We start from the raw sequence: 26575 nt of genomic DNA, 5'->3' as shown, positions 1-26575 counted from the left end.
GTGAGTTATTCTGACCGCTTTTCTTAACTTTTCTCCTTATAGCCTATACTAGATTTAGTAACGGTCTCAAGGTCTCCCTATAAAATCCAAAATTTTTTATTTCAAGCTCAAAAGGCCAAGATGTTTCAAGACAAAGGCTGAATATTATTCAGAAAAGTAATCTTCCTTGAACATCAAAAGTCACACAACTATTGAAATTTGAGTAAAAGGTAACAGTTAACACGTTTCTCTACGAATAAGACATTATGTTAAAAAAAGACTTAACTTCTGTTGTTTTGTATGCATTTTCATAGAAGAGGCTATTTCACTTATGACTGATTTGAACTAGCGTAATTCAACATTTGAAAAATGCAAAAGTCACAGACTACATAGCTTAGAACCATGGAACCACTCATAATATGGAATTTGCTTATTAATTTCTAGGACTGTATTAAATGACAGGTATTTCTATTGAAGCATCTTTCATTCAATTTAAGTTCCAAATTTTGCATTCAGAGACATCTGCATAACTTCCACTGCAGAGTTGACACAGACATCTGAAAACAGTTTGATTTTAGAAACAGAATAGTATATATATCCAAATATCTCTAAAATTTATAATTTAAGTAAGTTTAATTAAAGGCAGCACTCTGACAAGCTGTATTTAACTTAGCTCCAATTATCTTTTACTGATTACTACTGAGAATTTATCTCACCTAGCGTATATTGTGAGATCATCTTCTGAAGGAACATCTGAAAGATTGACTCCATACACATCTTTTGTTGATTGCACTACATTCTGGAACATAAGAAGAAAGATTCAGACTGAGGATACCGTAAAAACATCCAAAGAGAAGTTTGCTTTCAAGCAAGGAATTCTTTCTAAACCTGAAAATAATTTCAAAAGTGCAGGCAAAACCAAACAAGTTTCTCATATACACAGTAATCTTAGCTTGTGCATGGGTTTTTTTTTAAATAAAAACAATTTATTAAAAATATTATTTAAGACATTTGTTCAACAAGTAAAGGAAAAGATTCTTGAAAGATAGTATCAGGTAAAACAACTTATTAGGAGAATAAATTATATTTATAGGACATATAATAATGTAGGTATTAAGTTCTGTTCTGTGTTGAAACTTAATATAGAATAAATCATATTTGTTCAGAACATGCTCCCACATTTGCTTTCACTTTTCCTGCTGTCAATTCTGAAATAATTACAAACTTCAGGTTGAACAAAAACTATTTTTATTTTATAAATTACACAATCATGTCAGTCAACTATAACAAGGATCCAATGTACATGCAATACTTCACTATGTCTAATGATTCAGTGTTAAATTGAGGGGGTTTATTGACAAGACACGTGTTATTGCAAGTAAGTCAACTATAAAAATAGTTTTCTTTTAGTTCAAAAAGACCCAAAGTCAAAGAAGAACTTTGGAAAGATATGTCCTGACCAGAAGTACTAAAGCATTTTATTATTAACTTCTGTGAGATGTGAATAGAAAGGAACTAGCTGTTTGGGTTCTGTGCTGCCGCCGCCCCCCCACCCCCCGTAAAGATACAATTTTTCTCTACTCTACAGTTGCTGATGTAAAAGATACCAAAATTCAAATCCCTGACCAAACATCCAATCATTCTGGAATAACCATATTTACTCAAGGACGCACCTAAAAATATAAGCTTACAAATATCAACTCTTTTACACGCAAAAATGTCCCACACTACTGTTTTTCATCCAAACTTCTAATATTTTTAAACAATACTATACACAATCCATTTTCACAAATGAGAAAACAGTAAAGTGCAGACTGACACTGGTTAGAGTGCTAGTAAGTTGTCAGTTTAGCTAACAGAGACATAAAATGGAATATTTGTAAGCTTAGGCTTTTACGTGCATTCTTCATTAAAGTTTCTTTTTTAAATTAAGCTTAACTTGAGGGAAAAAAAAAATGTATCTGAAACATTTCTATGGTTTACCAGTTCTAGAAAATAGATGCTTATTTAATCAACTAGATAGCTTATCAACTTTTCCAGTCATAGTTGTTTTGTTTCTTGTTACATTATTCAGTTTAGCCATCAAGTTTTGAAACCCTCCATCACAGGTCTTCTTTTTAAACTTTTAACTACACGTGTGGACACAACAAACAATTGCCATTGCCAGAGAAATAATTCCAAAACATATCTTGAAAAGCCTATATTTGATGCTTTGCTTAGCCGGTAATGGACAAACAACACTTCACAAGCTAAATGAAGATCAGCTGGTGAAGATGTTAAAATCTAATATCTAACACAGTCTTTAAGATTACTAATTTTTATGTTTGGTTTCTGAACAGAAAGTTTCCATAAACATCGTGCCCTCAAAAGTAATGTATCTAAGAGAAGCTTTGTACTTTTGAAGAGAATAAACAAATTTACAATGGCAGGCAGATATTAAGATAACCCAAGTTAATTGCTAACATAGCAATTCAGCATAACTGAATAGGTAATCCTTTTCAGCACTGCAACTTTAATAAGCAATGACACAAATTAACAACACAAATTATGACTACAATTCAGTGCATGAACAGGTGCTAATAAAATGGAAAATATTTCTTCATGTGCATCACTAAAAGAATCAGAATAGCTTACCCAAGCCATTGTATGCCATTAAAATTCAATACTATCTTAAATCACACTTTGTGTTTACATGCATCTTTCATGTAAGCATCTTAAAAATCTAAAAAAAAAAATCTTAGGTCTAAGTGTTGAAGTGTGTCCAATACACAGATGGAAAAACTGATGTGAGGTAACTTGTGCAATGGTAAGAATCAAGAATAAAATTTCAGGTTGGAAATTCAATAAAATTCAGGTTGGATTTCTGTTGTTAAAAAAAAACATCTAGAAGCAATCCGACTTGCTGGAAAACTGGAAAACAGGTACTCTATTATTCACAGATAATGGAAAATTTTCAGATAAAATATCTTGCATAAGCAGAAATAAATGCACTTGTACTGGCATAACAATTAATCCAAATCGTCCAAAATTAATACCACATGAATTCATAGTTATTTTATTGAAAATGCTTCATTAAGGTTAGGAAGACGACAGTGTTGTACAGAAGGCTGAAAATCCATTATCTGAGAACACACAACCCTAGGCTAAAGACTGAATGGAAAGAAAATTTGAATTGTAGCAGGAAAAAAGTGCCTGTAGTCTATCAGGCACTACATTTTATACTGACTAAGGTCATAAATACTGAAGTTTCTTCAAAGGTGATAACGTGTACAAGCATAACACTATAACCATTTAAATTAGCTGTGGCTTAAAAAAAAAAACAACACCCACAACAAACAAACAAAACCCCAAACCCATACAAATTTTCCAAATTTGTATAGTCTCCATTAACATATCCTTTTGCTAAGACATTTTCAGTGGTACCCAAAACGGATATCTACAAGAAAGAATTTGAAGAAATGTTACATGAATAATAAAATAGATATTTTCATAATACTTCGTACAAATTAGTATTTTCATTAGATTAGCACCCACGGGATACCAGCAGAATTGGAGTTATGCTAGCAAAAAAAGATTAATAGCCCACAACTGAGAATACATATTCTTTTCATATGACTGTGCATACACGATTTCACTATTATCCTGCCATTATCTTCAACCTTAGTAGTAGTAATAGCATAGGACCAATGTGACAACGTTATCATGCAGATTTTTGGAGTCAGTTTAATTTCTTTTTTTTTTTTTTTTTTAAATGTCAGACCATATAATTATGAAACAGCAATTTAAAAATCTTCATATAAATCAGATTGAAATTTAGCCAGATGGAACATTAATTTACAGTTATATCCAGTTAGCAAGTGGCATCATTCAAAAGAAATAGATTTGTAACTGAAAGAGGTGGTACTCAGGATCTCAGATCTGTGCTACCTGTCTTTCAGGGGGTTTGCTCCAGATTAGCTCCCATGGACTAAATGTTGATTAGGTAGGTAGATCAGGTACATTCCTGGAGAAGCATCTCCCAGTTTAGTTTCATCCACAAAGGAATCCCATTTGCATGCTCCAAGACCATCTTGTGATGCGAGCCAGAGCACGGTAAGGGACGATGATCAGAAGTGCACTACTGTTCTGAGTTAACATACTAACATAGATACATTTCATGCTTTATGTAAGGGACTACACTTGACCTTTCAAATGTAGTACCTTTCAAATGCCATAGGTTTCTAACAGTAATTTTCATTTTTTGAAAAATGTTATTTTCCACTGTGTTTCACTATTGCACGACAAGAATAATGGTGAAGTTTTATAAGCAGTTGTGCTAATATCTATACAAAGAAATTACACTGGAGGCCTTTTTCACTTAATTTCTCAGTGTTTTACTTCTGCCTGCTTTATCACATTTACTGTTTTTTTTTAAGGAAATGTGAATTTTAAGTCCATGATTAGCCACAATAATTTCTTACCTCTGTGATTTTTGTATTGTCTCCTGTATCAGTCACTTTTACTGGAGTTGAACGTTGAGAAACAGCACCTTCATCTTCTTTGTCTGTCCCAGAATCATCTTCAGAACTACTTGACACTGCTTCCTCACTTGGGGGTGGAGGAGCACTAGCAGCTGTTTTCCGCTGCAGCACGGTTTCTTCTCTATTACTTTTGTTCCTATTATGAAATGCAGTGCGTATTTATGAAATCAGAGAGATATTAACAACAAGTATTTAAAATTCCTAATTTTGGTTACAATCTTACTGGGGCAAATGAGTTCTATCCTCTGGAGCAACTTATTGCTCATCTTTTGAATCCCCCAGTTGATTTACTTTTCTTCAATCTCTTCTTATTCCAGAGCATTTAAAGAGAGCTCAAAGGATTATTTCAGCTTTTCTCCAGCAATTCTCTGATTCTTTACTTAAATCCCCCCTCCAGATTGAATGAATAAAAAGGAATAAAAATTCATTGAGACATAACAACACTGGTTTTGATCTGGGAAAAAGTTTCACTTTCTGATTAACAACATTAAGGAAGCTAGTGGAGTGGATAATCTTGGGCCCAAAAATCTTAATCATAGCGTCACTTTTTTCCCCTTCCTTTTCCATACCTCTCCCCTCAATTTAGTTCTTTAATCAGCAACATTTCTTTATGTGGCATGTATTTCTCACTCTAGAAATTCTAGTCTATATAAAGAAGTGCCTTATTTGTAAGAATTCTTCAAGATACAGCATCTATATTTTAGTAGGCTAACACTGGGTTTAATTGTACAAGCTCTGAAAGGTATACATTACTTTACCCGTCAGAAATTGTACCACCCTTACATCCTCTACATCCTTTCCTACGGGCCATAGAAGGGTATGTGGTTGCACTTTCCTCTCAGACACTGTCACAATCTTGCAGGGATTCTGGCGGAAGTGGGACTGCAAGGCAGGTAATGAATATGTTTATAGACAAATCAGTTCTGAAACAGGGAAGCAACATCTCCTCCTTGCTGAGGTGACTGTCCATATACATACACTGACATTGTGCGTGACTTACTCTAAAGGAAGGCCCTAAAGGAAGAGAGCAGCATGCTAAGAGGCTTTGACAGCAGCATGCAGTTTGGTGCAAATGCTATTTTGAGTTGCAGCTCTAGTGTTCTCATCAGCAAAGGCATGGAGGTCACCAGTATCACTTCAGCTTTAGAGGAATACACCATGACTGTCACTAAGAGTTCTGCCTTTTGCAGTCAAATTCATATAGCAGTTTATCCCTGTAGTGAATTAGCTCAACTATATATGCTTTAGGAACACATATAAACAAGTGTTCTCCAAAGGTCAGATCAAGAGCATACCCCACCCCCAAGGATATTAATATATCAGAACAACTCTTACAGCTGGAACAAATGCCTTAGGGGAAAAAATAACACAGGTAAGTTCAATTTCCGACTCAGCAGAAATTGACATCTCCTCAGCATGAAATTTACAGAAAGAAATGAAGACATACCGCATTCTTTTTAGAGAAAATTAAGGTTATCTTCCTTACTTTTCTAAATGAGGTGAAGGTCACAAGAAAAGCAGTCCTTTCTGAAAGCTGAAGAATGGAGCAAGTAGCCAAACACTGGTAAGAGTGATATCCCCACCCCACCCCCAACTCATACTCAGAAGGCGGCCAAGATCTAATTGACCTAGGGGACCAGAACACTTACAGATGAAAATAGATCATCAAATCCTCCAGAAATGTCACAGTAGATCAAAAGATGATAACAAATGTGCAAGGCAAAGATACCACCTCTACCAAGGGCTAAATATGGGTAAGGTGGAATATTGAAGCCACCTTTTATCCCGCTACACAACCAATGCTTGGGAAGCCTTAAGAGCAATACCCAGGGAGTCCTGGAACATGGCTTTGATCCATCTGATTATCTTGTAACAATCCCTAAAAATCACAGTAGAGAGCTTGAAGAATAGTGCCTGAGAAATATTTATAATGGTCAAGTATTTAATAGAATATCTGGAAAGAAATTAGTCCAAAATCTGACATTATACCGAAGCAGAAGAATAAAGCTTATCCTCAAAAGTACCCATAAACTAACAATTCTTAGCAGAGGTAAATTGTATAACTGCTGAACAGTCTTTCTGCTTATTCCCAGGGAACATCGGTAGCAATGAAATCAGGTTCTACTAGTGATAAGCATAGTCTACTCTCAACATTTATTGACAGTGAGTCCCTCAGGGTCAAGGCACAACGGTTGTTATTCATGAGACAGTCAAATTTTGTAGCTTTTAACAGAACGGCAAGTTTTCAGAAGAACTTACAATGTTGTGACAGCACAGGTTTAGTCATTACTGACAAAAGGTTTCCTTAATATGAGGTATCAAAAAGAGAATGAATTGGTTCAGGAAGAGTCCCCATAGCCCTTGTGTGATACAGGAGAACACACACAACAATGGAAAAAATAAAGTAACAAAGCAACTCCAGGATAAAAAAGCAGCTAAATGAAACATTCATTTGTCCCAATAACTGTTGCTGAATTGTTTTATATAATTTTATCTATAAATATTTTTAATAACATCTTTTATCAAAAACTATGCTGAAATTGGCATTTATTGCTGTTTCAGGATATGTTCTATTTATTCAAAATTTATTACTATTTTTTAAAAAAAGACAACAATAATATATGTATTCCTGTCATCTCCAATAGAGAATACAGTTGGCACTAGTATGAAGAGAAGATCAAATTTTAACAACCTCTGGATCTTTATTCTAGATAAAATTTTCTCATGGGTTTCACTTACAGGAGTGCAAGAAAACAGAAAAGATTAAACAAGTCTGAATAAAGAATTCCCAGTGTCAAATAAAAATCTCAAATCAGATATGATTTTCAAAGTGTACAATTCTACAGTATAACACCAATGATTTTTTTTATTTCCCATATAACAGAGAATATGCTACACAGACACACACATAGAGTTTATATATTTGCGTTACAATTTCACTACTATGAAACCAGAAAAAAATTTCGTATTTCAGACTTACCCCAACACTGATTTTCCAGTTTCATCAGGTTTACGAACAGTAAATGGACTTGGATCAATCCCCACATTCTTAGGCATAAAATCTCTGGCAAAACAGAAAGGAAAAAACTGTTCAAGAGCAAAGTTCAACATATAAAATTTTAAAATTTTCTGGAAGAACCACCTCTAACATGTATCCTTGAATAAAAAAAAAAATCATTAAAAAAGAAATATCAAGTTCTAACTTCATCATTACAAGTTAAAGTCATGTAAATATAAACCCCCTAGGTATTTAAAAAGCTTTCAATTGCATTATTTAGTCCCATAAAACAGCTGCAAACATTACCACTTGCCAAGGAAGCTAGAGCAACATGCTCCATTCCTGTGCTGAAGAAGCCCTGTAACTCAGCTACATTGTTTTCAAAATGCTGCCAACCCTCAAATTGGGTCAAAAAGCTACACGAAACATAATCTGCCTGGAAGTCTTAAGCTAAAGCACGATTAAGATCATGCTTAGAATATCAAGCTGATTGCTGCCAACAAAAAAAGAAAAAAAACCAACAATGACGAAAAAAATCGTCTATCTGGCCAGCTGTGAGAACCTGATGAACTGAAGAAAACAATTGTAAAATGAGAGCAGAACAATTAGAAAACAATTGCTTTGAAGGTAGCCTCTGTGATCTGAGTCCACAGAGAAAAGCTCATTTCTCAGCCTTCAAGTGCCCAAACATTTGGCACCCCGTAATGGAAAATAATTGGAAATTTAAGTGCTATCTTAACAGAATTTTTTTAGAGTAGCATTTCCATTTCAGTATTGTGATTTAAGTTTCTAGAAGTTTGCTAAATTTCAAGCTTAAAAAAAAAAACCCAGACCACACACCCCACAAAACCTATCGTGCTACACAGATTTAACCAAATAAATCAAATGTACATTTAATTAACACCAAATCAACTTCCAGTTAAGGATTTATAGTCACAAAACATCCCAATATACCGTGTAGAATTGGTCATTGCCAAGCAGAAGGTCTCATCAAAACTGCTCAACTCATATGGCCGAAAGAACTCATTATGGATATCAATTTCCTCTTCATACTTGTGGAATTTCTTCACTGTCAACTTGCGTCTGTTTTCAGCACATGTCACTGGGGAAAAGAAAAAAATGATCTTTTTACTAACAATTACTGACTCTGCAAAAATCTAAACAAACAGTAGCCTGCTTACCTAGCCACCCTACCAGGCATTTTTCTAAAGCCATATCCCCTCTAAGACAAGAAAATATGATATGAAGAAGATGATGCACAGCACATCTTTAATAAACATGCATTATCAACTACCATAATTTGATTTCCCTTCATGACGACAATTGCTAATAAAATATGCTCCACATGAGAGCATTTCCCAGAGAAATAAGACACTAGCTATACCCTGTCATCTGCAATAGGAATGTAGCCACCAGCATAGACTATAAATATATGTTAACATGCAAGGGGAAAAAAAAAAAAAGAATGAAGTGTGCCCTGCCACATAAACATACAGAGGTCAAATTTTAGCTAATTAGATATCTCTTGCATCCTGCAGTTGAAAAATCATAGCTCATTGGGGGGGGGGGGGCGGGAAATTAGGAATCATTACAGAAACTTTTTTTTTTCCAGATTTGGGATCTAAAACAGTTAAAAAGCATTTGTTACTAAAACTTCTTTTTCAAGATACTCTGTAAGGCAAAGAGCAAATATAGTTCCTACCTTCATCAAAAGGAAGAGGTAAATGTTTTAGCACACCTGTGGTCCACCAGTAAGTATAGCTGTACAGGAAAAACAGACACACAATTGATACAGAAGATTTGATCTTGTATCCACGTAACAGTTACTCAACCATACAGTGTCACTTTAGTAAACATTTATTTATAATTCAAGTGTGGAAGAAAGTAAAGAATTATCCTTGGATGGAGGATTTCAACAGGCCCCTGTACTACTACTTTGCTCTTAGGCCATGAAATTTAAACACATGAAACTCAATACAGGCATGGATGGAGGATTGGTTTTGTTCCATTAAACAAAATACATTTCAGGTGCCTACCTCTACAGTACTGAAAATTAAGTACAGTACATATAGAAGGTATTTATGTATTTCTCTTGTTCTGGTCTCTTAAAAAAAAAAAGCATCAACCCCCACCCCACCCACCACTTGTTATTCAGATCCTAAAATTTAGGAAAAGGGTATGAAGAAATGAAGGTCAATGATAATCAAATCAGAAGATTGTCAAAGCAGCTGACTTCTATACATAGAAATACATTTTGATGTGACAGCTGTCCTAAATCTGAGAACTGTATGTTGGCATAGCTAAGAGCAAAAACCAGGCCCTGCTGGAAGCTTATTCAGGATTTCTGAAAAACAACAAAGGAAGTCAAGCAACATTAATAAAATAAAGCATGTTTTCTCTTTCATTCATGTTTACATATTTTTATTTTCTCTTCTTAAATATACTTTAATTTCTTCTCTAAATTATTCTGATAGTTTCTTTTATTTCATTGCTTGGGATGAAAAGATTTATCTTCATTGATTTTTATTTCAAATATGTGTGTATTCAAAATACCGTAAGGGCTGTAATCAGAGTATTAAGGCGGTTATCTCCTACTCATGTCATTGTAGTCATCTGGAGCAAAAACAATGGGTGTATTCCCATGCCCAGAGGTAGACTTGTTAGTGAGACTTAGCACGGTGCAGAACAGGCAAGGCAACACACTTCAATTCCAAGAACTGTGTATGTCCTAGACAGAAAGGAATGAGTTATGCCTGACGGTCCCGTCTCCTCTTGAAGTACTGTATCAGGTCACGGTAGCAAGCCATTTTCTCTAGTGCCTTCAGAAACTATGCAGACATATCATTTATGCAAGCAGCAAAACTGGGTAAGTAATGTGGCAACAGAAAGTCTCCTCTTCCATATTCGCTGTCCTTTCATGTGAATCACAAATTATATAAAAGTAATATATGAAACTCATTATGAAATCTCGTTATTTCTGGTGGAGAGGCAAATACAATATAGGAAAAGCACAGATGGTCAGAAGAAGTTTCAATGACAGGAAACAGCATCTTCCTTCTCTTCCTATATCCTTGATTTCATTATGAGTTTTCATTCTTTCCTTTGCTGCTGTGCCCAAGGAATCCAAAAGAGGCACTGCACAGAGAGGCAGGAAGAAGTTATATGAAGAACTTGTCCAATAGTTTGGTAGAAACAAAAAATCACTTGGAAGAGCTTTTTTCATCTAACTACTTACTACATGGAGGTGTCATTTTGTTCACAAGAAAACATCTTGGTTGTATATTGTAAGTGCTCAGAAGAAATCTGGCCAGAATGAGAGGTAAAACTAATTAACAAGTAAATGAAGAAAACCAGCATTTTTTTAAAAATGTTCCACCTCATTTGAGAACAGTATCTGTGACAAATACGAGACAGTTGTTTAACAGAGTAACAGATGAAAGGGAGACTGGGACATTCATATATTTGCGACATATCAGCTGAATTCATTTTTGACATACAATAATGTTCGGAATCAGTAGGCAATAAAATTAATGTTGCATGTTTCATGTGTGCCTGAAATAGCACTTAGTTGTATGGCTGATATGAGCGAGCATCAAGAGAAGTCTCAGGAGACAATACAAAAGGACTGAAATTTAGAAACAGTCATATCACATGCCAGCTGCCACGACGGGTTAATGGAATAAGCAGCCAACAGGGGCTGAACACACTGTTTAAACACTTGCAATTTTCCCCAGACAAAAGTCTAAATGCAGATATTCAGATCTACCACTTGTGATACAGAGCTTTAAGACTCACAGAATGAACTAAGATACAAACAGTGAAATTCCTAAAAGAGATGATTTAGTTAACAAGTCTAGTACTGTTCTTATTATTAAAATGGATTTTTTTTTTTTTTTTACACACACAGTATTTATCATTCCACATTGTGAAGCACTCTAAAATTACTTTAAAATTTTTATGCTTTAGCTCTATTTTTTCTGTATATTACCATGCAACTACAATGGAATGCATATGAAGAAAAATAGTCTTCAAAATAGGCTAGACATGGCTGAAAGGAAAGTAGAAAATCATGGGCTTTTTGGTATGCATTACACACTAAGTGCATTCCACAAAAAAACCCAAACGTTATCCTCATCACCTAATCTCAAATATAACGACTTAATAAATCTGAACATCAAAAATACACCTGTATATTGCTTAATGAGACAGTGGTAACTGTACTTCAGTAAAACAGTGAAGCATTTCACACTGCAGGCTAGAATTTCATATGAAATGAAACTACTTTTTTCAGTACAACAGGAAAATAACATACTAAAGCAAATCCTTCCAAACACCAACATCCAACACTTGGTAATCTCTTGAAGGTTATTTTTTTTAAGTTTTTGTAAAAACTTAAAAAACGGTAAGCAAATTTTTGACAGGCTGACCAAATTATTTGGTTAACAACATGCATTTTTGAAATTTATTAGAGCAATACCAAACAAAAAATCAGAAGAGCGAAATACCTTCGCCTGGTCTGTGACAGACTGAGGGTGTTCCTGTGATGCAAGTAAAAATCAGTGGGAAGTTCCCAGAGATGAGGTTTTCCTTCTGTAGGCTTGAATACTCCCAGAAAGAGATTGATAGAATCTTGCCTGTCTGCATCTGTTAGACAAGAGGTACACTTAACATCAGGAACATCGCAGAGCTCAAGCCCATTCAGACATTTGCTTGTTTGTTATATTTGCTCCTCACAGACAGAGTGCGTATGTCCTACAACTTCTAGAGGGACCTCTGGGCTTCAACCCCCGTAACAAAACTTCATTTAGACCTGACCTTCTGCCACACTGCAGTGCATGTGAGGCTGGTACGAGTGCTGCTTCTTTCCTTGGCTTCTCTCACCGAGGAGCTGAGGCAGAAGCTCTGCTTAGAGGCTCTGCAGAAGTTAAGATCTCATGCTGCAGCTCTGTCTCCCACCTCTGCATATATGTGTATGCATAAAGCACATGCATGTATTTATGCATGTGCCAGATAATCTGCCATATCATGATGAATTTATTGCAGTCTAAATAACAGAGAAATGATTTAATGAAATTAAACAGTATCCATACAATACACAAGTTTACCACATCACACAAATTATGAGTTCTTTGGGTTTTTCTAGCCAAAATGTAGTCCGTAAAAGGATTAAACTTCACCAACACCTTTTAATAATTTGGACTTCTTTTCCTGTTGGCTTAAATCATCAATTTCTCTTGCCATATTCTAAGCTTCACCAAACTAAATAAGGCAAGTGCTAAAATCCAGTAGTTACATACCACTGTAGCTGAAGCATGACAAGAAACATTGTTGTTCACTTACGTCTTTAAAATCTCTCTTGCTACCTAGCTGCAGATAGGATGAGTTACAACAGATACGAAGAAAAGCTGGAGTCAGATGAGAGCTTGGGGATGGTGAACTGTGATAAAGACTGCTTTGCAAGCAGAGTCGTAGGGGCAGAGGAAGGCTTACACGCAAAGGATCTTCAGATATGGAGGAATATATGGAGAACTGAGCTCTAATTGTGCCCTGAGGAATTAGCATGTGGAACGCTCTCATCTCCACTCTTGTTTGCACTTCAGTAATCATCAGACAAGGAATAGTTCAGCCTAGTTCAACAGACAGTGTTACTCCTTCGGTTCTCTCCACATTTCAAAAAGAGTACTATGAGAGTTGAGTGTCCCTTTAGCAACACACTGCATCAAAAAGACAAACTGAAGTCTCAGTATACCAGAAAGCAGGTAAAAAAATAAGCAGAATCCACAAAGCAGTGGTATGACAGCAAGGACAAAGTTGGTTCCTGGCCACCACCAAAGTTTCACTCAATACCTCTTCTCCCCAGAATTTTAACGTCTCTTCCCTCTGTGCAACATATAATATTTTTTACAGGGAATTAAGACACACAAGCAGCTGACAAATGAAGTGCTATGTAGAAATTTGGTGACAATAGGATTATAGAAAAGTACGGTACTTTACAGAAGTGTGCATATGCGGAGGTCAATATTTGGAAGTGGGATCTTCTGTATAAACAGTCACATAGTGTAACAGGGCAAGGCATCAGGAAAAGGGAAAGAAAGGGGAAACCTCCTGATGTTGCTTGGCGCCCCTTCCCTACTTGGAGGACCTTTCATCTGGAATCCGGCTTTTTAATTCCTTTTCTATCCACTCATACTCCCTCCAGATACTTTTACTGTCCCTTCAGAGCACTCTTCCAAAAAGATACTTATTTTACCTTCTTTCTTGCTCCTCACCTTCCCAATTTTCTTAAGAGGATCAACTTATAAACACTAACTCTTCTACACAGTAATACTCAAAAGCATATGTAGGTCCTTATGGTTTGCAGGCCATATTGTTTCTGCAAAATAGTGTCGCAGTTTAACCAAGACATAAGGAGAGAACGAGGAAGGCCAGGAACAGTGCAAGAAAACCATGCAAAAGTCTGGGGAAAAAAAAAAAAAAAACAAAAAAAACCCTTGTTGAGGACACTGAGAATCAAAAAGAAAGGAAAAGTCACAAGCAATAACATGTATTCTTTCCTCCTGATAAGTTAGTTAGTTAGTGGTTTAAAGAAAGTGCTGAACAAAACCCAAGAAAGCTCTCTACTTTAAGCATATAAACTGGAGGAGCCCTAAAGACAAAATTAATTAAGATGAGCAAATAGGTTAAAATTGGTGTAATTTCTGACAGCTAAAGGCAGAGATAAGCCTCTTTTGTTCATTTACCATTGTTTCACCTGCCAGGAACAGAAGGTATACTGAAATTGTTAACTAAATAATTATAAAACAATTAGAGTAAACCAAGATAATTCAGTTAACAAACTATGTCACTACTTATATGACAGATGCTAAAATGAAATGAAACTAAATGAAATTTGTACTGTGAAAAACAGCTTGAATTTAAACTCATACCAACTGAATTAACCAATTAATTGCTGGAATGAACAGCAGCAGTTCATTAAAGCACAGCAAAAAAGTGACTGCTGTTAAATGTTACATTGCAAAAGGACTCAAACTCTCTTTTGCACTTGTTGTTTCAGTTGTGTAATTGTGTTTTAAATTTATCAGCAAATGTCTTTCTACTGTCTTACTTCTCAACTTGTAATTTAAAAGTAGGTAAAAAACTGTAACATTAAAGATTCTTTGTGCATAAGTCTTCAAGCAGGCACAAACATATATATATGTGACTGGGGAAACAGATGGTTAACTTGAAAGGTGACAATCCGCCCCCCGCCCTACTGTAGGGGTTGAACAATTTTACGACTTAATTTTGAACAAAAATAATGACAGCTTTTGTCTTTCTTTGAAACACTGGCCAGAGAAAACAGGATATTGAGCTTTTCAGATCAATTTTCTTATCGAGATAGAAAAATCTCTCTTTTCAAAAATAAGTAAGAATGTGTCAATGCACTGTGGAGCACAGACAAAAGAGCAAACAGGTTTTCTCCCTTCATTGTTAGCACCAAATGTAATAATTATTTACAGGCAAGTAGAAAGACTGCACTGATTTTTCAAAAGATACTGCAATGTACGTGTACACTAGCACATTTTTAAGACCATTTGAGAAAACAGGAACTGAAGGGACCATTTAATTGAATTAGCCTAAAATAATCTACCACTCTCAATCTGAGTTTGCCACTGCACTACCTGACAAATTACTAAATCATGAGAGATTCAATACAATTGGGACTATAACATCCCATGACTAAAAGGTTATAGTAATTAAGTTTACTTTCATAGAACACTAAAAGGTAGTTTACTACGTCCAGTCCTGTTTGTGGATAAATAGATTATTCCAGATTCCAGAAGCTTATTATGCATGTTGCAACTCTAGCACTTAAGTCTGGAACGTCATATTACCTTCTAAAACGCATAAAAGTCAGAAGAATATTATTTGGAATACTATTTCCGATTTTCTCTGACAATTACAAATGAAAGAAAAACGTTAGAATTCAACAACTCAGAATGCCTGCCAGAAAGGGTGTTGAAGGAACACCTAATTCTTAGCTGGATTATGTTCTTTTTTTCTGGTACAACTTATTTGCTTATAACCAGGTACTTCAAACAGTTGACTTCCCAAACTACACTGCACAGACTACTTTTTTCAAATGCTAGATTTAAAAACATGCATGAAAAAGTCGGAATTTTTGCCTAAACCTGTAAGATTTTTTTTAAGTTACCATAAAATTAATTGTCCCATATTTTTAGGAGGAAACCTTGGTTTTCTTCTAAGCTTCAGTCACTAACTTGATCCTGAGAACACTTTCTAAATTCTTCACATAGGCAACATATTACAAATTTACAGGTACAGAAAATCTATAGAAAAGCTAAGCCACATATCATGAAGTAGGGTGAAACTGCATTCCAAGTTATCTTTCTTACAAGTCCAAGTCTTATCTACTGGATTAGTATCTCCAGGCAAGTCACTTAACCGATACATGTCTGTCTTCTTCTCATCTATACAACTTAATCAGTAGTGATTACCCTAAGAGCTTTGAGGTCAACAGATGAAAACATTTTCTTAAAAGTGTAAATTGTTTTTAGAATCATGTATTTTTTACGATAGACAGAACAAGTGTGGCTAAGTGACTTATTTAGGAAACACTATTAGCAGGCCACTTGTAATCTTGTTCTGAATCTGATATACTGTATGACTTCAAGCAAATCACTAAAATTTTCTGTGTCTGTTTACTACTGGTACATAAAATTCATAAGCTTCATTAAAAAGTTTCTCAGATTAGAAACACAAGGAAATGTTGGCTCATGAACTGGCTAGCCCTCAGATTTTTATTTGTATTTTAAAGAATATGTTATGGATAGTAACAATAAGTGCAGTATAGCAAATCAGAACCTTGTTCTAAAAATGCTTCCTTTATCTCTGCTTCCTGAGAAAACTTCAAAAATAAAATGATCTCTCTCAATGTGTCACATTAACAGGCTTGTAGATGCCACCTGAACAGGCAGTGTTGGACAGCGAACCTTCGAATTTCATTGAAAGAATCTTTTAAAATTTCATACTAAAAATGCAGTAAATACAACATTGAATGCTATGTTTCAACAATGCCATCTTCAAACACAAGGAATGCATAAAGCACCAAAAATATTCGGCTCAAATGGGAACAAATACCAAAACCATAAGTAAATTGGGGAAAGTGTGCAGCACCTTTATGAAAGTTTCATTTTTCTTATTGACTTCAGTAAAGACTAACATCTGTTTGCGTACTCAGCTACAAGTTCGCCCAGGTGACAAGATGGACTTTTTTCATTCTGTATTCTTTCTTTTTGTAACATCTTTTTCAGAACAAATTCTTTTATTACTAAAACACATGCATATCTTGACTATCCTTGCAGTCAGACCACAACCCGAAACGTGGATCCAGAACTTTGCTCAAGGTTCCACCTAACCATTTAAGTGGCTGGCATAAAAGTGAACAGCTTCAGGGATTTGCTCCATCTTGTACTTATCAGTACAGGTGATACTGCCAGTGTCCTTCCTTTTGTTCATAAGAATTGATGAAGCCATACCTTATTGCCACTGCAAACAGTAAGAGACCATGTCACTGAAATAAACAAGCTCTCCATTTCTCATTTAATTTGGGCAAATATGATACACAAATTACATGAATTACATTCAGAAACAGTACTTTAAATGCTGAACTTTCACATTTTGTTACATACACAGAATTGTCACTCACAAAAGCAACAATTTCAGCCAAAGAAACTCGAGATTACTGAAGTATTTCTAGCCAGTGTCCAACTCACTGTTTTAAAGTTCACATAGTTTCTAAATAATTGCAGTCTACTGGGGGGGGGGGGGGGGAAGCAACTTCCTTGCCTGGCTATGCAGCTTTTGTGAAAAAGAGTAATAGAGGACTGACACAATATTTAGAACACAGCAGCACTCAATGTTTGTCATCCTGACATGCCTTAGAATGTCCTTTGATCATTCTTTTAGATCTTTCTCATGACTTCTAAAAAACACTAAGCATTTTTTTTCCAGTTATTTTGCATAAGGTATGGCTCAGCATTTTTCAAAGAGGTTTTCTCTCAGCAATGTCGTCCAGAACAAAGTAGCACAGTATCAGTGACTGATGTGAGCTAGTGAAGGAGTGTCCTGGTTCCAGCTGGGACAGGGTTAACTTTCTTCCCAGTAGCTTGGGGGGTGTGCTGTGTTTTGGGTTTGGAGCGTTGATGGCCCATTGATGCTTTGGCTGTTGCTGGGTGGTGCTTGCCCCGGGTGGGGGAGCACAGCCGGGGTGGTGGACCCAGCTGGCCAATGGGGTATTCTATACCATGTGACATCATGCTCAGTATAAAAACCAGGTGTGGGGGCGGGCTCGCCCCCCCCCCCCCCGGTCGGGACACATGGTCGGTGAGCAGTTGCATTGTGCATTGCCTGCTTTGTATATTCTGTTATTGTTGCTGTTCTCATTGTTATTATTATTGTTCTACTTCATTTTATTTCAATTATTAAACCGTTTTTATCTCAACCCGGGAGTTTTCCTACTTGTGCCCTCCCGATTCTCTCCCCCATCCCACCGGAGGGGGGGAGGGGTGAGCGAGCGGCTGCGTGGGGTTTATTTGCTGGCTGGGGTTAAACCACAACAAGGAGTAAGCAATTATTGAACTCAAAAAATAGCTTATTTAATCAGTGGACCTTGCTTTTTTGATTTAATCAAAATTAAAAGAATTAAAAAATTACCACAGATTCAACAGTTAGTAGCTTCTATTCATACAAAACAATTATGTGCATCAGAGCTTGCTTTTTGTTTGAAGTCCCCAGAAACATCACAAGAAATACTCGAAGCCTTCTACTTGTGTTTAGATTTAGATTTACCAGTTTCCTTATATTTGTTAAAGCCATTCTGGCCATCATTTTAACAGCTTTATAACAGCTACCTGCTTCTCTATTGATCTACAAATGTCACTGGCAGTTTCAGTACTACATGTGTACGTTTTCTAAATACTTCTTACATCAGTTCACTAACTTTTATCAAATAAGGCTGCATGATACAACATGCATTTGCATAGGGTATAAATACTTCATCAAATCAGAATACCCCGTTTGATATCCACCAGATTTTACTGAATTATTTGGAAATTATAGTATAGAGGATTTCTGTCATAAAATCATAGTATGGATTATTGAAATATCACAAGTAAGATGCTTTTTAAATAATGGCTTAAAAGAAAGCACTTTAAATTAAATTTACCTGAGAAAGCATTACTATAATATCTTGAGAGTGTTTGCATAATATCTTTGGAATGCTGAGTCCATGGAGCTATCTTTCTATAGGTTTTTACTCTGTGGACAAGCTGAGAACCTCCGTATTGCAGAGAAAGCGTGTCTCCATGATCTTCATATAATTCTTCAAATAATCTGAAGGAAAAGCAAAATCTGTCATCTACCAAACTGCTGAAAAGAGTTTTTTAAGAGAAAAAAATAATAAAGTATTGTAATAATAAAGTCTTTCTGTTTAACAAGCAATACATTTTCTTCTCTTAAGTACTTCTGCCAGTTTACAAACCCAAGTATTTCATTAAAACATGCTATTAACTTACAAACACTGAAATTTAAAGCTATGTCTCTATTCTCTATTCAGATAAATATGTGGAAATTTTATTCAGATATAATAATTACTAAGCAGGATTAGACTGCAAGATTTTCACTAATTTATAATATATCAGAATGCATTCACACTACAGAATATGCACTTCTGTAGATTCAGGGAGAAGATTAACATGTCCTACTAGTCCACGGGGAGAAAACAAAATGTATACCTTCACAAACTAAGGTATTTTAAATACACTAAATGGGACAGAACACGTCAATATCTCAAGGCTATGTTTTCTGTCAAGTCCACTGGGAATGAAGTTAGCATAACTTTCCAAAAATCTCCCTAGTTACAATAATGATGGCTCAAAGGTACAAACTGAATAAACATGACTTGTAAGAGATGTGAATGGCAGTCAGATACCATGTGCTGGAGCTGGAAAAATATGATGTAAGAAGAAAGAATTGGCTGCTAAAATGAACAAGGAGAGCTGGCTAAAAGCAACACAGGCAGTCCTCTAGCATCAACAAGTTAACAGTAGAGTCCACACTGAGAGCAGTCCAAATAGCAAAAGTTATCAAGATGCTCCCCATCAATGACAAAAGCAAGGCAACAGTCTCAGAAAACAAGGCTATCCTAAGGAGGTGACATCCAGTCTAAAAGATAACAGATTGAAAAGTGCTTCTCGGAAATGGAGACTATGGCCTTGCTTGAGCAAGACAATGACAAGGATGACGTCTTGCTAAGAGGCTTAAAGTTTAGCTAAGAGGCAAAAAACCAAAACAGAACAAAACAAAAAAAAAACCCAACCACCAAACCTGTGGAAACGTATTTCACATCAGTATAGCAAGACACAGTAACTCAAACATCTGCATGTGATACACTGTAATGCCTGAGAAGAAAGAAGTCCTTAAGAAGTGGAAAGAAGGGTAGAAAAAAACAAACTAACGCCACCACACCAACACCGCCACCACACCAACACCGCCACCACACCAACACCGCCACCACACCAACACCGCCACCACACCAACACCGCCACCACACCAACACCGCCACCACACCAACACCGCCACCACACCAACACCGCCACCACACCAACACCGCCACCACACCAACACCGCCACCACACCAACACCGCCACCACACCAACACCAAACAAGCATTCCCTTAAAAAAGTTTCCAATAAAGGGATAGTACTGCATAAGCAACCCAGTAAGCATCTGACTGAAGTCCTCCTCAAAAGGTTCTGGATGAAGAACACTTATTTGAGCAGCAAAATCAATGTCTCTAAAAACAAAATAGCTGTCCAACAAATCTTCTGCCCAAGGTCAAGTACAAAAAGATCAGTTAGGAGGAAACACCTGCTTATTAACTTAAAAAAAAAAACCCAAACAAAAAACCACAAAAAACCCCAAACACCCCCCCCCCCCCCCAAGTCCCCAAACCAACCCAAAAACACAACAAAAGAAACAAACCAAACCTCACTTTCCTCCACACAGATTGTTCAGAGCTCCTGATACCATGTATGAGAAACTCCTGTTTGTTTCTTTGGGTTTGGTGGGTTGGTTTGTTTGGTTTTTTTGGGGTGGGTGATTTTGGTTTTGTTTTGTTTTGTTTTTTAAATACAAGGGGAAAGACAACAATGCTGATCAACTAAAAGCTAAAAAACTGATTGAAGGCAAAAAAATGGTAGGTAAAAGGATGAAACGTCTCAAAAATTTCCCAGTCAGCCATGGCGGATTGATGAATGGAGTTCCAATGACCTTGCAATAAAGGTTGACAGAAAGCAGACAACTTTAAATTCATTAGGACATTGATCCACTTGACTTGGAAAGGACTTGTAGAATTAAATTACCCTTCCACAGCCTCAAAATATTAAGCCTGCAGTCAAACAAAGACTAGTCTTCTGTAGAGAGAAAAGTTAACTACATATGATAAAATAAGCTGCTAAGGCACACTTTGTCTAGGAAACTTCCTAGATAGGACAGCAATTACACTGAAGGAATCCCTAAGAAATACAGCTTGCAGAAATGGTCCTGTGCAACAAAGTCATTAAGAAAATTAATTGTGCGTGACAAAATCCGACTGTTCAAGACGAAATAAAATGCTGACTTCAGAAATCTAGTTCAACAGGAATTCTGGATTGTAGCCAGCCGGTGAGACCATATGAGAAAAACCAGAATTATAAGAAAGACAGTCAAAGAATGTGATGAAAAAAAGTTAGTTTTTCAGACACGTTAGCTAAATTAAGGAAGACAGACCGCTACAGATTACCCTCTCTGGCCAGTTAGAATAGTGTAAATGAAGTGGCAGAGTACGCAGGAAGCAGATACTTGATGTGAGACAATGCAAGGAACATGAATGCAGGAGGTCAAAGTGAAAGACTGCACAACAGAGAGACAGTATAGCACATGCCTGTCTTCAGAATTTGCTGCATTATGGAGAAGGATTTTTTAATTATTCTGAATACAGTAATTCAGAAACAAGTCTTAACAGATGACAAAATCTGTTTCAAACAGGCATACATGGAGAAGAAAAAATTAAGTCAAATGTGGCCAGATAAAAGTAACCTTTTATGCCAGGCTAATAGCTACATTTCAGAGAGATAATGAGAAATAAGTTATGAGGAAAATCAGAGACAAAGCAAGTACTATAATCTTAAGAGATGATGGTAAGAGATGGAAATTTGGGTGGTTGGGTGGAAGCGAATGGAAATTTGGGTGGGAGAGGAAACAGGAGGGAGAGAAGATAGACAGGAAACATGGGACTATCGCAGCAGGAAGCAACAGAGGAAATTTGGGTTCCCAAAATAGAGGTGGGAAGGGGGGAGATAGTAAAGCCTACAGAAAGATCGTAAAATGCAGCCTGAGGTGCTGAAGTAAGTGGTAGCTGTAGAGGATACCACAGAGATTGGACGTAAGAGACCTGTCCACCTCCGATCCCCTCTAGTTAGAACCCAAGAGTCCTGATGGCTGAGTTCCCAGGAAGCTGCACAGCAACCGGTATTTGCAGCAGCAGTTGTTTGTTCCCAGAGGCAAACATGCAGCACCCAGCAGCGGGGACATGGTGGATGAGAGGCATTGCTAGCACTCCAAGGAAGCCAGCCAGCAGGTGCTTTCCCTGGCCATCAGGCAGAGGCCAGGAGCCACCGCTTGCACACTGAGCCAACACGCTGCAAGTGAGGTTCTTTCTGTGGCACATACCGGCTCCTGGCACCAGGCAAGTGCTGGAAGCTAATGGGAGACAGAATAGGAGCTGAAGGTATGTCTCGAGTAAAGGGGAGGGGAGACTGAGTACTTCATCTTCTCTTAAACATGAGTTACGTCTCCACATTCCAAAACTATCAAACCACTAGTCAAAACCGGCAATGAAGCCATAAGTTTCACAGTCACAACAACAGCTTTAAGGAATAAAAACACATCACCTCAAGGATTCTTACATTAATTTCTGAAGCATATTCACAAGTTGAGTAGTTTAGTTCTCCCTAACCCCCAAAGCATTTCAATTTAAACGCTGGGTTTTCTTAAATGGTTTGAGGATGCTTGAATAAGTATCATTGATACTTGACCTGAGAGAACAACTTTGCTGAAAATTTTTCTTCAATAATTCAAAAAGCACAAAATTTTTCCAAAGGAAAAGTAGGAAATAGCAAGGTAAGATGTACTTCTATACAAATATCAGTTTGCCATTCTCCATAAAAGCATGTACTTATTTCAGTTTTCATTTTTTGTCAACATTTTGCCTCATGCAAGTGAAGTAAGTGTAAAAGTCTGGGGTTGGCTTTTTGTTACATTTATTTAAAAGGAAACTCTTAGCTTTAAGTTTAGGCACATAAAGAGAATGAATTCAAGCAGTTATCTTGTAAGAAGCCTGATTAAGCTACTTTTCCAGAAGGGCAAATTTTCAGCATGACTGGATTTTCTCAAGATTTCAAATATGGAAGATTTTTTTAAACTTGGATGAATAAACATTATTAAATCATTCCAATAGAAAGAATTGCACTTTTTTTTTGACATAGACATAATTTCCTAAATCTCTTGACACAAAATCAAAAAATAAAGTCATGATACACTTTATTAATATATCTTACCTAACAGCATCTGTATCAAATTGTAAATTTGGTTTATCAATCAATCCCAATGAATAGAGTTGGTATGCCAAAGCACATTTTCCCACCATAAACTGGGCTGTGTTAGTGCGATCTAAACAGTCCACACAATTGGTTCGGAGAACTCCAGTCTGGTAAAGCAATCCAAATAAGAGATTCTTCTTAATTAACAAATTACTACACTTATGATTATTATCATCACAGTCATGCACATATTCTTTTATGCTGCTTGCACCACCATTCTTCAATTCCGTAATGCAGACGAAGTTATTTTATAATATGAACAGTTGCAAGAAACATATTTTAATATAACAGCATGAGGGATTCTTCTGCTCGAATATATATGGCTACATCCAAGCTAGTCAACTGAACTTTTATTGTCTTAATAAAGAAGCACTTTTCGGGTGTGACTCACGAGATGTCTATTCTGAGATGAATCTGTGATCCAAATGCTTACATGTATGCCAATGGTAACTACCTCAAATGATTAAAGTTGAGAGATAGATAAAATAATCATTCCCCTAATACAGGTAAACCTGTAAGACTAACATTAAAAAAAAAACCTAACTAGCGTTGATATGTTTTATTTTAAAACAGATCAAATTCTATCTACTCCACTGTTTATCTGCCCTCAACAAACATATCCCAGTGATCAGCTAGTAAAGGAATTGTCACATGCTTTCTAACTGACATGAACTACAAAATTATAAATGGCAAGTCAGAAGCAACTAATGCTTCTTAAGGATATGCCCTGTATTCAGAGTATATAATCATAACATTCAGGTATAAATTTGGAACTGTATGGTTTACAGTTTAGTCAGCACTTAGAATTCTGACCTTACAGAAAGCAGTGTTTCTAGTTTTATTTTCTTTTAGTGATGGAAATTGTAACAATGTACAGAATATTTAGCACTGGTAAAAATGCTTTTAATAACCCATTTTCACGTGTATGAATATGTCACCAGGCTTAAGTATGCTTATTGCTCACCTCCTCTGTATAACATTATATTATGCAATTTGCTAAAATGCTGCTGCTGTAACTTTCACTGCACTGGTAACACTACAGACTAAATAGTAATTGAAACTAGTTTAAAATACGAGCATTTCTCATATTAACTCCAGCAAAAATACAATTCCAACAGCATAAGGTTTTGCGGTACCATGCAAGAACTTTAAATCCTGTTTCCCTATTGGATTTTTGGGATGGACTGCAATAATGCTGTTTACTATAAATATTAATTTAAGAGCACTCTGTGAATCACCTATCAGGTATTTAAGTGAAATGGCTCACTGGTGCTTTGAGAGTGCTGTTCTACATCACTATAACTATGAAGTAATAAAGTGTATTTTAGTACCTGCAAGCGACCAGTGGAAACAACATAACCTCCCAGTTCATTCCACCTGAAAGAGAAACAAAACAGAATGGCTTACAAATCATTTAAAAAAATAACAGATCATACCATGTATTGACCTGCTCAGTGAAAAAAGGGTGACAATTAAAAACCTGCCACGAAGCAAAATTGATATCCCTGAATAGCAGAAAGCAGTGAAAGCTCTATGCAGCAGTAAGATGTTGTATTCAAACCATGTTGCAAAAAAAAAAAAAAAAGAAAAAAATCTAGCTTTAAAGTAGAAATATTCCAAAACCATACAAAATATTTCCTATGCTCCCCATAAAACAGAGTAGAAACAACGCAACTCTTGCTAGACCGGGTCTTGAGTGCACGAAAATTGAAGTAGGTACAATGCCAATGACTGGAAACTAGAGGCATAACATACACTGTAGCGCAAGCTGGTTGATTTAAATCTCTCCCTCATACTGATTTTAGGTATACATGCTAGATACATACATACGTACATATTGTCCTGGTCTTGCAATTCTGTATAGGCCTTAACTGTACCCCAGAGGCAGAGAACATGAATCAGAAATTAATGACATCCTGAGATACAGGAGCAGTTATGCTCGGTGCAAGTAAACCCTGAACTACTGAGTATTTCCAAGTTAGTAGGGTTACCTAGCCTGACCAGAGCACTGCTATGGCAAGCCTATATACTACATTTGAGACTCACCAGACTCTCTCTACAGAACACAGCATTACACAGATGTATTGATCTTGTTCCTGCTAGTTTACAGCCACCATGTTTGCTGCACTGCATGGCAGAGAAAAACTCTAAGAGAGCCTATGAGAGTTTTAGCTCAGACTGTGCCTAAATGAAGATAGGCTAAAAAGGCAAAGATGCTCTTCATGTAAAATATGAACGCCCATTTGGATAGTGATGAATTAGATCCCTAACATGAAAACTTGAATCAAAAACTTATTGAACTTTTAATGTGGAAGTTATTTTACTTCTGGATTTTCACGGACTTGAGAGAATTCAGCTGATTAAATCACTTCTGCAGCAGTCTAATCAAATACAGTTATTTTCAAAAAAAGTTTTAAATTTTGTACATATGAATACCATAAAATCTGTTGGAAAACATCAGACTCAGTAACATTTAGATTTAGATGATAATTATCTTATTAGTATGCCTCAAAAGAAGCCATTTATTAAATTCCAAATGTTGTTTGCTTTGTTAAATTTACCCCCAAATTTAGGATTCCTTTGGTTAAGGTGAAAAAAAACCCCACTACATATAAACACACATAGCACAGATTACAAGTTACAAATAATGGTTTGAAGTAAGAATTCATTATAAGTAGAACAGCAGCAGCATAATTGTACTCTTTCAGCGTATTAGTATTTCTTAGCATGTGCCTCTGACTGCAATACTTTTAGCTATAACTTAATAACGAATTATATTTTTTCATATTAATTTAAACCTTAAAATAAGAAATAATGTAATAGACATAGAAATTCCAGACAAATCTCCAAGGAATAGATGTTATTCATTATGCATCAATTAAATTATACGTACTTTTCATCTGGCCGCAAGATACTGCAGTAGGAATCAGGTCGATTTACAAAAAATCCAGTCTTCTTTACTACACTTTCTGCGATCACATTCAGTCTATCAAGGACATTGCAAAGTTTGCTGAGGAGAGAAGAAAAAAAAAACCACCACAGTCAACATACACTAATAGTAAAAAAATTTTCACTGCTTGGAAAGTCTTTTAATAACAAAAATCATTTAAAGGAGGACTCACATCACAGCTTTATTTATCCAACAGTAATTATATCTATAGTTTTCTTATATTTTACAGCCTTAGGAAACAGATACTGACCGAATCTGAGCAATTTTGTTTACTTTTTAATAAAACATATTACATAAACTAGAAGTGGAAGACATTAAAAATCTAAAACTCCTGGACTTTTATATCACACTAATTTTCTTCTACCAAACTTTCTGGGACTCACAAAATAAGAATGAGGCAGAAAAGGATATATGATTATGCTAAATC

At 36.1% G+C, this 26575-nt stretch overlaps 1 protein-coding gene across 3 annotated transcripts in view; it reads right to left on the bottom strand.

Moving 5' to 3' along the window:
• Positions 1-26575, bottom strand: part of FIG4 (FIG4 phosphoinositide 5-phosphatase) — a 75202-nt gene that overhangs the window by 18780 nt on the left and 29847 nt on the right. For all 3 annotated transcript variants that reach the window (XM_075145660.1, XM_075145659.1, XM_075145661.1), the window contains exons 12-21: positions 26092-26208; positions 24530-24575; positions 23157-23305; positions 18725-18891; positions 12003-12141; positions 9200-9258; positions 8452-8599; positions 7480-7563; positions 4440-4635; positions 696-778 (exon numbers count right to left, since the gene is read on the bottom strand). In XM_075145660.1, coding sequence (XP_075001761.1) covers positions 696-778; positions 4440-4635; positions 7480-7563; positions 8452-8599; positions 9200-9258; positions 12003-12141; positions 18725-18891; positions 23157-23305; positions 24530-24575; positions 26092-26208 — 1188 coding nt within the window. The remainder of the gene's footprint in view (positions 1-695; positions 779-4439; positions 4636-7479; positions 7564-8451; positions 8600-9199; positions 9259-12002; positions 12142-18724; positions 18892-23156; positions 23306-24529; positions 24576-26091; positions 26209-26575) is intronic.

This window comes from Calonectris borealis, chromosome 3, assembly GCF_964195595.1.
Source record: "Calonectris borealis chromosome 3, bCalBor7.hap1.2, whole genome shotgun sequence".
NCBI classification, from domain to species: domain Eukaryota; kingdom Metazoa; phylum Chordata; class Aves; order Procellariiformes; family Procellariidae; genus Calonectris; species Calonectris borealis.
The sequence above is the reverse complement of the archived record's forward strand: the minus strand, read 5'-3'. Positions and strand labels throughout refer to the sequence as shown.